Source organism: Mustela putorius, unplaced genomic scaffold, assembly GCF_011764305.1.
Source record: "Mustela putorius furo isolate JIRA1106 unplaced genomic scaffold, ASM1176430v1.1 tig00000242_pilon_pilon_pilon, whole genome shotgun sequence".
NCBI lineage: Eukaryota > Metazoa > Chordata > Mammalia > Carnivora > Mustelidae > Mustela > Mustela putorius.
This window is the reverse complement of record NW_025421325.1, coordinates 10,471,427-10,484,434: the sequence shown is the minus strand read 5'-3', so window position 1 is coordinate 10,484,434 and position 13,008 is coordinate 10,471,427. Positions and strand designations below refer to the sequence as shown.

The 13,008-nt window shown below is 39.3% G+C and overlaps 1 protein-coding gene across 1 annotated transcript in view; it reads right to left on the bottom strand.

Moving 5' to 3' along the window:
- NR3C2 (nuclear receptor subfamily 3 group C member 2) overlaps nucleotides 1-13,008 on the bottom strand; it is a 340,694-nt gene that overhangs the window by 63,341 nt on the left and 264,345 nt on the right. Inside the window, exons 5-6 of the mRNA XM_004758031.3 lie at nucleotides 6,411-6,755; nucleotides 4,989-5,133 (exon numbers count right to left, since the gene is read on the bottom strand). Of these exons, the coding sequence (XP_004758088.1) occupies nucleotides 4,989-5,133; nucleotides 6,411-6,755 (490 nt within the window). The remainder of the gene's footprint in view (nucleotides 1-4,988; nucleotides 5,134-6,410; nucleotides 6,756-13,008) is intronic.

The following is a 13,008-nucleotide window of genomic DNA, read 5'->3' as shown; positions in this document are numbered from 1 at the left end:
CTAAGCTTCAGGTGTGGATAATAACTGCTTATTTACTATCTTTCCTTGACTAGTATTTGAAAGGCAATTCAATTTTACGTTTAAGACTGGCCTCACACTATCCCTTCCTCTTCCTTTCCGAAACTCTGGTCCTCTAGCCTTGCTCCCTTCTCCCAGGCAGTGACACCGTATCCTACCTGGCACTTAAGGCAGAGGCCTGGAAGTCTTCCTAGACACCACTTCTCCTCCCCTCCATTCTCTACCTGCAGCTGACCACCAGCAATTCCCACAGATTTTGCCTTTCAACATCTTGGCATTTCTCTCCATGTCCCATCACTACACAGCTCTGCATGGAGTTCCTTCCTGCTGCTGGGTCTGCACATGCTGGGCCGTCAGCCTCCATCAGCACCCCTCCTCCGGTACTCCCTCCACCTGGGTGACCCTAGTTTACGCAATACCGAGGAAGCTTTCCCAACTAGAGCAATACCTCCCATTAACTGCCCCCAAAGTGCTTGCCCTTTCAATACTTACAATCATGATTTTCGGATCCTCGGATCAAGATCTGTCTCCCTGATTGGACCGATTGGACCGTATGTTCCATGAGCCGGGAACTGTCTATACATTTTCCCCCTATTCTGAAGGTACTGTTCAGAACGCTGGCAACAGTTATCAAATATTCCTTCAATAAATGCAGGACGAAGCCTGCGTGTGCAAGCAGACCCTAGCTGCAGGCCATCCTCTCTAACTTAGTAGTTTCCCTAACAGATACAGGGTCTATGATAGAATCCGATAACAGAGCCACTGATCAAGCTCTTTTTTTGTTGGTGTGATTGATAAAAAGGCTTTATATCATTTCCAGATGTTTTCTGGAAGTAGGTTCTCCTCTTTCTCAACTTTGAAAAACAAGCTCTGCCCTATTCTTTCTAGTTGAGAGAAACCTACAGAACTCTAGGGTGAGGTTAAGGTCAAAGGTTTAAAAACAAGATAGAACTTTCATTCTAATAATTATATAGTATCATAACATATAACTATTTATAACATTATAAAGCCATTATTGTGCTTCTGCTTTATCTGAATTAGTATTTTTTACAATAGGAAAATGTACACAAAGTGTATATGGCCTTTTCTATCTTTGGTTTCCTATTTATTTCCCAAACCTTTCAATCACGTTAATTTAGGCTTCAAATATAAGCTGCTTTCTCCTAAATCTCATTTGTTAAAAAGGATTCTAACACTTTAGTACTGTTCCGAGAATGTATATACTCGGGTATGTGCATATAATTAAGAACTAATAGAGTACACTGAAAGCATAGGCACCAAAAGAAAAAAATAAACTGCACTTCATTAAAATCAAAAACTCTAATTTTAAATGCCTCAAGGAATACTATCAAGAGTGAAAATACAGCACACAGATGGGGAAAGTATCCAAAACACATCTCTGATAAGGGTTTAATATCCAGGGTATATAAAGAACTCCTACAACCCCAGAACAAAAAGACAAACCATCCAATTAAAAATGATCAAAGGACTTGAACAGACATGTCTCTGAAGAAGGTCTACAAATGGCCAATAAGCTCGTGAATGGAGGCCCAACATCATTAGTCATTAGGGAAATGCAAATCAAAACCACAATGAGAAAGGACTTCACAGCTCCTAAGAGATAAATCAGAGAAAGACAGATGCTGTATGATACCACTTACATGTGGAATCTCAAAAAGGCTAACTGGTAAAAACAGATTACAACAGTGGTTACTACAGGGTGAAAGGAGTGGGAGGGAGAGGTGTGGTTTTAAAGGTACAAACTAGCAACGAGTAGACAAGTTCGGCAGACTTTATACACAGTATAGGGAATGTATGAAATATTTTATTATAATCGTCAACCTTGCTAATGGACTAGATCTTAATTACTCTTACCAGAAGAAAGAAATGACAATCATGGGACTTGACAGAGTGCTAAGTACCAGATACAATGGCAATCATATTACAATATATAAATATTGAAAATCAACGTGTACACCTTAAATTCATAGTATTATATATCAAATATATTTCAAAAAAAAAAAAAAGGAAAAGAAAAAAAAAGAAATACAAACCCATCCCCAAACATTTTATACCTACTAGAATAGCTATTGAAAACAAAAAACCTAGGGCCTCCTGGGTGGCTCATTTTGTTAAGCATCTGACTCTTGATTTTGGCTCAGTTCAAGATCTCAGGGTGCTGGCGTGGAGCCCTATGTTTGGCTCTGCGCTTAGCGGGCAGTCTGCTTAAGAGTCTCTCTCCCCCTTTCCCTCTGGCCCTCCCCTATTTCTCTCCCTCCCTCCCTGTCAAATCAATCAATCAATCAATCAATCAATCTTACACAAAAAAGAAAAAAAGAAAAAGCCCTAAACAGAAAATAAGTGTTAGCAAGGATGTGGTGAAACTGAACTCTTGTAACTACTGTTGCATTGCTGGTGGGAATGTACAATAATAGCACAAGTGCTGTGGAAAAGAGTATGGTGGTTCCTCAAAAGTTGAATGCAGAATTACAGTATGCTTCAGAGATTCTACTCCTAGATATACACCAAAAAGAAATGGAAGCTGGGACTCAAACAGATATTAGCATACGAATGTTTATAGCAACGTTATTTACAATAGCCAGAGGTGGAAATAACCCAAGTGTCTATTGACAGATGAATGAATAAACAAAATGTGGTCAAAGCTCTTTACTTGGTAAAGATAAATAAGGTAGTTATATTTTATAAAGTTGCAGCAAACACTGAATCCGTGAATACTGAACTCTTCCTCCTAAGGAAACACAGGGTTGGGTTCTCGAGATCCACTGATCACTTTCATCACCTGATCTATATACATAATTCTGTTCTGTGTGTATTTCTGCTTAAGGGCAACTTATTAATAGATATATACCTGATTCATTAGCATTGAACTTACAGCCAACAACACTATAACTCATGCCTGAAAGACACTTATCTAAGACCTGTATTTTCTTCCCCTAAGGAATGTCAGACTTCCTGCTTTAGGAACACCAGATAGCACTTCAGCCTTCTGCTTAGAGGTCACTTTAAACAGTGAAATCACCAACAAAAAGCACAAAAATGCAAAAAGCGTGGTACTAAATAGACCATGAAAAGGCCACTTGTTCACAGTATGAGAGCCGAAACAAAAAGGCAGAGAGAGTCTCTCGGCTGAAATGTACACACTGGGTGTCGCAATTTTATTGCTGCTCTGGGCACATCTGCGAAGGACTATGGAAGTGCTGTGTGTGTTCACTCTGGGGTTACAAATAAATGTAGCCAGAAGGTCAATTCACAAATACAGAATCTGCAAACGATGATCATCGATCCTAGGTACATACATTGGAATATCATTCTGCCATAAAATGAAATTCTGATACATGGTACAGTAAGAATGAGCCTTGAAAACCTTATGCTTCAGTAAATAAGCCAGACACAAAAGGATACATATCATATGACTCTACTTGGTTGAATTACCTAGAATAGGCAAAGCCATGGATTAGAGGTTATCAGGTGTTCGGGGGAGGGGAGACTGTGGAGTTCTTGTTTGAGGGGTTCAAAGTTTCTGTCTGGGACGATGAAGTCTGGGAGATTGACGGTGGGGAAGGTTGCACAGCAGTGTGAATGTGATTAATGCCACTGAACTGTACACTTAAAAATGGCTCAGATGGAAAATGTTTATGTTGTATGTATTTTATGGGAAAAATTAATAGATGTACTCAATAAGACCAAACACATCATTTAAATCTCCAGTTAAAATCAAACGGAGACATGCTGGATGGCATGGAATAGAGATTCTTGTTTACCCACACTTTTAAAACCAGGAACATGTTTTTCTTTTGGTTTCAAGACCATATTTGAAAACAGGCTTCCTATTTAATAATATCAGCTGATTAATGAGGAAAACAAGTAGATGAAAATGTGCATGTCAGTTGTTTGGCCTCACTTCATGCTTTTGGTGAAAAATTATGCAGTAGAATTATTCTTTCTGACTAATTGCCGAAAGAAGAGTCACCTTGAGAGCAAAACAACTGATGTTCCTAATTTATACTGGAATAAAACAGTCTTCGTGTCCTACTGTATTGGGGTGAGCTGCACTTGGTAGGGAAATTGCTATGGTACCATTTAGGTATCTTGGCACTATGAGTCCACTTCTAATCTTTTGCATTGCTTTTCTGTCTTGTATTATCAATCTATTTCTTATCCGCTTCCTTTCTTACTGAAAACCCCTATTTTCCTACCTAGAGAGAGACATCTGATAGAATATGGCTGTGGTTACTATCATAATTCAAATGTTCCTTTTTTATATTAGGTGTTTCTTGACCCAACAGTTACAAAGAAGCAACTGGTGGAGATAAACGTAAACAAACTGTGCTAATGTAAACTTAACGTAGGAAGGGATTCATGGCCAAAGAAATCTCTCTTATAATTCTTTTGATCTTTTAAAATGCATCATAATACCAAAGATGTTTTACTACAGAGAAGCATTTTTGGCTTTTTTTTTTTCATGATTTCAAAGAATGGTAATTATGAGTGTCATGAAAACACATTGAGCAGCTGTATACTGTTAACAATAGAACCACTATATGAATGCGTGCTAAAACTGGCGCTTCATACGTTCCCATTTCCTAGAAACTAGAGAGCATTCTCAAATGGAGTAGATACCAGAAGAGACTGTTTTCTATTAATCGTGGCGTTGTACCAGTCAAGTTTTTAGAGCCAACTGGATCATCTTTCTTTTGGGACAATTCCCACATACTATTATATGAGATCTATATATACTGATTTATATATACTCAGACATGTGCATGGTAATTCTGCAAAAAGGAATTTTTAAATCCTTAAATGATAGGATTTTTTTTCCTCTTAAAAAATGCTATGTGTCAGTGGATTCTTTCACAAATATACATATGATTTATATTTAGAAAGCATAAAAAAAGCATAACAAATAACTCTGCAGTTTATTTTATGAAGGCTAATTAATAGGTACTTACTCATTAAAGACTAGGTCTGGCGCAAAATAGAGAAATTGGCTGTTGGTATGTTTGTACGATCTCCAGCTCAAGGCAAATGATGATAGACACATCCAAGAATACTGGATTAGGGTAATTTGGTCCTCAAGAGGCAGGTTTCTAAATCCTGAAGAACAGAACAATTAATCACAGAAATACACTTAGCATTTAAGTACATTCCAGGAAGAAGCTTCTTAAGGCAACCCGAAACAGTCACCTGTCTCTAACAGACTCAATTTAGTTCAATAGTCATTTAAGGAGCACCCACCCTGGGCATAGCCCTATTCAACATTTCATTCTAAATGCACCTTACATTTTCAATGAGGGTGAACTGCCAGGACAAATAAAACCAGGGAGCTCAGGCAGTTTCATTGTGGGTAACGTCTAAAACCCTTGGTTAGACTGGAGGAATTTATATTAACCTGTAAAACTTGCTTCATTCTACTCACAATAATATTAAACTAAAGAATATTTTAACAATTGTTAACTCCTGCATATCCGCTATCATGGTGGAAGATTTTAATTTTCGTGAATTTGGGGTGGTTGAAAAAATATCATTCCTTGCTCCTTTTCTTCTGGGGGTAATACCGGACTCTGATAAAGTTGTGGAGTAGAATGAGCGTCCTTGGGCCCTGTCCTGCCCTCTCCCACAGTCTGGTGTATGCCTCTGATAGCTCTTCTTTTGTTCCTTTTCTCATTGCCTGTACTCCCAGGGGCAACATGGTATTCTTCCATTTGTAGAGTTTTACCTGGGCAAGCTCCTCTTCAAAGAACAACTATCGGAACCTTCCCCAGTCTTTTCTCTTAGGGCCCTGGCTGACCACAGGTAATCCAAGAAACTGCTTTGCTTAATGGACTGGGACAATGGGATAGCCATTCTAAGTGATGTTTCTGTAGATTAATAGGGGCCTTATTAATAAAATTCTACAGCGCAAAAAATGACTAAAGGAGGAATTTCAAGGACAATTTAAAGGGTGCTGGAGGTAAGATGCCGTTTTCAGAAAGAACAATCTTTCAGGGTCTCATAGCACTTACTCGGTAGGTCTTCGCTTCCTTGTCTGCGCTAAGATTGGCCCTGCTCATATGATGCTGATAATGGGCTCATTGCGTTCTCACAAACAGAATGTATTTGACCTTATGAATATTTTGGGTCTGAAATGTCGCCTTTCAATCATCAACACAAGAAATGTATATTAACAACAGAACCCGTAGCCCTAACATCTCAGGAGAAATGAGCACGTGAACAGTTTTCCTACACACTTGATTAATTTGATATTGATGGAAAAATATGGTGTGAGGATTAAACGGGGAGCTAACTCCAACTGCACTGTTGGAGATGGTGAAATCTGTTGCCCTGACTTCTCTAGTTTGGGATGCAGACTGTGACAGGAGAGACGTTCCTACCTGGAAGTACCTTTGCCCACTTCACCACTTGGATCATCTGTTTGCCTGCTAAGCGGTTTAGAGTGGAGAGCAGGTTCTCGGCTGTGTCTGGTTTTGAGCTGTCATAGCCTGCATACACAATCTCAGGCTCGATGTTCTCAAGGATCATAACAGGGGAAGGCGTGAGTGCTCGTGAGATCGTGGAGAGCTGAGGGACCAGCGCTGTGTTGACTGAGGGCTCTTTTGCGGGAGGGATGTACGTCGTCCCTTCCTCGGGGCTCTGGGGAGGCGGGGGTGGGGGTTGCTGCTGCTGGGACTGTTCCTCATGAATACCTTTCAACTTGCCCAACTTCTTGGACTTTCGCGCTGTAAAAAATTATAAACGATAAGGGTAAATTAAGATTATGTTTGGGATACATCACACCAGGTAAGTTACAATAAAACACTGACTTAAACTGATGACTTTCTTTGAAAGATGTCCTGCCACACTAACAGAAATAGTCCCTTGTCAGTATTTTTCTAATACCAGGCACAGTCCTATTTCCTATCAATTAAGCAATTTAGCAATTTTATGAATAGGTACTATTAAGATTCTTATTCTATAAGGAAACAGACCAGAGGGTTAAGAATTCTAAGATCACATAGTTAACACATGATAGAGATGGGAGTTCAGAGGAAGGAGAATTATTTCGTATGCCAGTAAGTTACATATGCCTCAGTTCAATCTTACAGAAACCAGTTATTCCCGCTATTACCCACCAATGAGTTGCCAACAAGTGCCAGAATGGGTCTTATGATTCCAGTGCTGTCTCTGCTCCCTCTAATTAGCTCTCCCTGGTCCCTTTACTAGTTCTTCTTGGTGCCTCTCTACCACGTTTCCTGTTCTGGTCCATGTGCGATTGCTGGCTGCCGCACTTATTTCGTGTAAATGCTCCTGGGGCTACGTCCCCAGCTATACTGAGAAGCCCCGAAACACAAAGCCTGGGTGTCCCTCCTCGTTTACAGCCCTCTGGCCCCTGGGTAACTGCTGCACTTGGAGACAGGGATGTGCAGATTTCCACTGAAATAATGGGACAGCAATCAATCCCAAAGCAATGCAACAAAAGGGAATAAATTAAGTATCTAAATGATTTCAAATGAGAGAGCTAACTACTCTATCTACAGGAATTAATGCTACAAAAAAATCAGGTTTAAGTTACATCAATACACCCATATAAAATCTTCAAAAACCTGTCTCACTGACTATTTTTGATATAAACAATTCACATTATCATATAATCTAGAAATAAAAAAATATAATACTATAATGGGATACTACTTTAGATTTTTAGGAGAACATATTATGTACAAGTGACCTTGTGTTCTGATTTGCTGAGAACAGTCCTGGTTTATGCTGGTTTTCTCAGCGTGATTACCAGAAGCACCCTGTTTACTCTAAGGAGTGCCAAATTTTGGACAATGAATATAATGTGGTCATTTTAATGAAAACCAAAGGGTCAGTATGAAGTTTAATAACAACTGTTTTTATTTCTCATTTCCTTCAAGGGCTCCTAAAACAGACAATGAGAAATGAAAGACCGGGGAGGTGGAAGGGAGACTAGAAGGCAGATGGGAGAACTGGGGGGTGGACGCAGCTGCATGGGGGTGGATGGGGAGATGGACAGATAACCAGGAAGATGGATGGAGGACTGAATGGATAAAAAGGAAAGTAGCTTAGAAATGCCAAACTAAACCTCGAGCTATGGTGATAACTTACTTGCAAACGCAAGGTTTCCAATTTTACTGAATACTTCATTTCAAAATTCTTGAAAGACCAGGTACCTTCTACTTAGTTCTAACATGTAAGGGACTTCTAGAATACACACTTAATGTAAACTAGAAATATGCCACACTAATTAACTTGATTATAAAAAACAACCATTCTTGATTACAACTGTGGCCATTAATACTGACCACATTCATTACAGAAACACGATTTAGGTATAAGACAAATCACTGGCCAACGACAGATCTATCTGTCTTATCTATCTGCTTAAAAGATATAATTCCTATCCTTGAGGAGTTTAAAATTAGCAGAACAATTTTAAAACAGTCATTTCAAATCATTTCTTTATAGACTGTCTCCTTCAATAAAAGATATGTGTCAGAAAAATCTGATTTTTCAGAATTGCTTCAATAAAAAGCAAAGGTATCATATTCACATATGCAAATGGGAAGCTGCAAACGAGCTCTGCCCAGGGGTGCTGAGCTTACAGTGGAGAACTCAGATGCTTCCGAGGAACGGATGAGTGAGAGACCACGAAGAAATCAGCCAAGTGCTTCACCAATAGCACATAGTGACCATTTGGGGAATCAGACATCTCAAATGGCCTATGTCACACAAACTTTTCTCTAAGCCTCAACTGATTCACTGAAAAATGGAGATGATGGGGCTTCCCTCTCCCATCTCTCAGAGGGCTAACTTGGGAAAGAAAAATAAAACCATATTAGAAATTATTACTAGCATCTGAAATAATATATTTTTTACTTTTTCGATATAATATTTCAATGGTACTTCCATTCTTTCCAAAATTTTGCAAATATTCAAAATATTCCGGTTCATTAAAATGTCCTCATTCATTTTAAGACTACAACTGACGATAACCATAATTTGATTGACTAGGAATAGCCAAGGGTTATATTTTCAACTTTTATTAAAAGTGATATTTGCTTGCAAATTAATTATAAAACTCATATTTGTTTTAGGCCTTAAGTCTATCATGCTGTGTTTATTCTCCTGGCTGATTTAAGGTCAATGCCATGAAATATCAAAAAGAAGAGAGCTTAATGTTTTCTCTAGCACTTATCCACAAGACTATGTCCTGTAGCATAAACTAGTGAGCAGATTATCAACATTCTGTTTGGTATTTCAGGTACATTTAACTTTACCCTGTGATTTTGTGAACATATGTGGGACACACTTGGAATCGAGTAATACTTTGTATTTATTTAAATAGCTCAGGGTAATATTTTCAGTGTGCAGATTTTGCAGTCATGTGTATTCGTCCAATATCTTTTCTAAAAGTACAGGGAGTTACATAATTAATTACACTTTTATTACTCAAAGTAGCCTTTCTAAAACACTTGAAAATTTTATGCTGCTCTTCTAATACATGCTGTATTCTAAAATGAAAGCTTCTAAAAGTTGTTAATAGTGTCTTATGTGTTCCTATAATGTCCTCTTGATGATGCTTATGGGTACTCAATAAATGTTGAATTATTTCAAACTCAAATTTTAATAAACGTGAATAAGTTATTATACTTTAGTAATGGAGTTACACTATGCGGTTTCCCTTCTAATCCTTTTCTCTTTGTCTAATTTGCATCATTTTTATACTTTAAGATTAGCACAAGCTTCAAGTCCAAGTGTATAATTAAGATGTTTGCTAATTACACAGGAAAATCTTTTGCCAAAGATCCTTAATAAGCATGTTTCCATTATCCAAAGCATCAGTGAACATAAATTTGGGGTCTTAACACTGCTTACCAACCACCTTACTAAATTACCATGGAGTTAATGGGTGTTGGGCTTGCATGCGTCCAGGTGGCCGGAGCCCTACTTCATTTCTTGAGTGCCAATGACAGCTGCGGGGGGTGGGGGGTGTGCACGTGCACGGTGTGGGGGGAAGTGCAGTAACGGGACTGTGAACACGTCCCAGTCCCATTTAGGCCTAAAGGAGTTTCTCTTGTTCTACCTGGAAGTTACAGTAACTAGGATGTGCTTACAGGCGGCCCCCTCGGCTGCCAAGTCCTTAATTACTAACAGCATCTTGGCAGCCACTTTTTCCTGGCACTGCTGGGAGCCAGAACTCTATAGATTCTCCATGAATTGCTCCCCCAGGAGCTGTGCAATGGGGAGGCCCTGCTTCCCAGTCTGACCAATATGCAGAAGCCAGCAGGGAACATCTGGCTGGACCTTCTAAAAAGTGTGAAAAACTCCCAATGAGTTCCAAGGATTCACAAAGGCCTTAAACGTCGCATGACAAGACTTCCTTTTTGGTTTACTCTCTCTTCTGAAGCTGACAGGACCGGCAAGAAACCTTTTTGACAAACTTTTGGGGGAGTAGTATGATGGCCAGCTAGGATTTCTGTCATTCTTATATCTCACAGTAAAATGAGGCGATAAACAAGGTTCTCACAGTACTGTCATCGTGATCTTTCTCAAGTACCAATTACCCTAGAAATGGGTCATTAGCACGGCTTTGTTTTTTTTTTTTTCTTTCCTTATTCTTCTTCTCGAGTAGAATAAAAGACTGAGATGGGATTTTTTTCAATCATCACATTTCACTGGAAAAATTTAAAGTGAGAACTCTGTCATTTTAGAGAAGCTCCATGCTAGGTCTTGAAATTCTAGATCTTGGCAGGAAATATTAGAGAGGATATACTCAGCTTATGTGAAAACATGGATTTTCTGTTCACAGGCCAAATATAACTTCTGGATTGAACCCACAGGACAAGAACGGTACCCATCCCGTCATCCCTCCTTTAACAGACCGCTTCTCTTGTCACCCTCTCATTGGTCATGTTTTCCTACCCTCCTCATCCCCTTTATTTGCATGGCTGCTCTTTGCCTTTCTACTGCCAGAGAAGGCACACTCAGGAGCCGGGAGAACAACCAAATATCTGTGTGGTAAAAGCCAATGAGGGAATGTCATCTTTCTACAGGTTTAATTGGTTTTTGCAGCAAAACCTCTCTCATCGGTACTAACAGGAACAAGAGCATCGAGTATTCACGAGGCTGGATGCTGGGGTGAGCGGCCAGCACCTTGATTTATGACTAAATGATTAGCTTCTCAATTGATAATAAACAAGCTGCATTTCAATTGTTTATAAATACTCCTTGAGTGGTTGAAGAACTTGAAAACAGCGTGTTTTATTAAAATTTTTCTCGAAACATCCTCATGTTAATGTACATAACTTAATAAATTAACAGGCATTGTTTATGTTAGCAACACAGAAAATATGCCATGGCAAACTCAAACCCAACTTGTGACCACTTTAAAAAACATTATACACACACACACACACACACAAAATAACCGTATGAGGTGACGGATATATAGTAGCTTGTGGCAATCATTACACAGGTATATCACAATACCAACTAGTACACATTAAATATAAATAATCTTTTATTTGTTAATCATAAACTCAATAAACCTGGGGAAAAAAGATATTCCAAATTAGTGGATCTCCACATATTAAATTTTAATGTGTGTACAAATATACCCACAGATATCTTTACATCTATAATAGACATAATTTTGTTGCTGTCAGAAAACTTGTTTCTTCACTACTTAGCCAGTGACCACTATCTACCCACTACGTAGAAGGTGTCTTGGTTCTGTAAGCAGTGTTGAATAACAAGATCCGAGCCTGGACAAGAGATCAGAATCTTGGGGAAGGAAGGTGGATCAATACATAAGAAAAAAAAAAAAAAAAAAGAAAGTATTTAGGCTTGTAAAGCAGACCATGATAAGTGTGGGATCCGTGGTACTGACAAGATACTTGGAGAATTGGATGATGGGAGGGAGAAGTTGTTTTATCTTTCTCAGGGAGGTCACATTTTCCTGTATCTCTCTGCTTTAATTCCCACCATGCTCTGGTTTGCTTCGGGTGTGATTCAGATTACACTGAAGACCCAAGTGCGCCAGGCCACCTCCTTCTATAAGGATTACCCAAAGTTAAGCCCCACTGACTCCTCTAAGAGGAGAGTCCCTCAGACCGGAAGGCAAATCTCATCAGAGAGACTTAAGCGAATCTGAGGCAGCCAGAATAGGGGGTCTACTAATTTTGCAGAGATAGTAACAAGGTTCTAGAAGATAATCCCCAATGACATATTCTGATACTTTCCCAGCTGGAGACAGGAGGTGGGAAAGGTGCAAAGCAAGCATCTGCCTACAAGGTACTTCTGGGGCTAGACAGATGATTAATATGATTGCTTTTATGACACTTATATTTTATTTTATATAATGTTTTCCTCTAATAGCAACATTTTTCCTCCTCCCTTTTTTCTTTCAATGCCAGTCAGACTCAGGAATGTGTGTACGATGAGGCCATGTATGGAGAAGGTTCCATTTGGGGCCAGAGTTTTGAAGGTGACCCAGCAAGTCTTCCAGGTCTGGCCAGGCTGCAACTACCTTAAACTAATTTTATTAGTGGGGAAATAGCGATAGTGAAAAGCTGCCATTCACTGAGAATCTGTATGTTAAGTGCTAGGATGGCATTATTTCCAATATTTTCTTGTAAAAAGATCTCACTGAATCCGCAGAAGGACCTTGTGAGGTCAGTACTGCTTGTCATCACCACCACTCAGACGGGTACGGCGGTGTGCACAGGGTCACAAGGATGGCACTGACAGGACTGTGGCAGAGGAAGTAGGCAGTGAACTACTGTAGTGACAATGGAAAAACAGAAGACAGAAGCTCCATTACATGTGCAGGTGACATCAAATCAGGAGGTCAAAGCGGGGTGAAAAAGGGCCCAGCCCTCCAATGACTTTTACAAGTTCAGCAAGGTTACCATTAGGCTGCCTCTATTGAAGAGAGTAATCTTTTCAGCAGAAGGCATATTATGACCT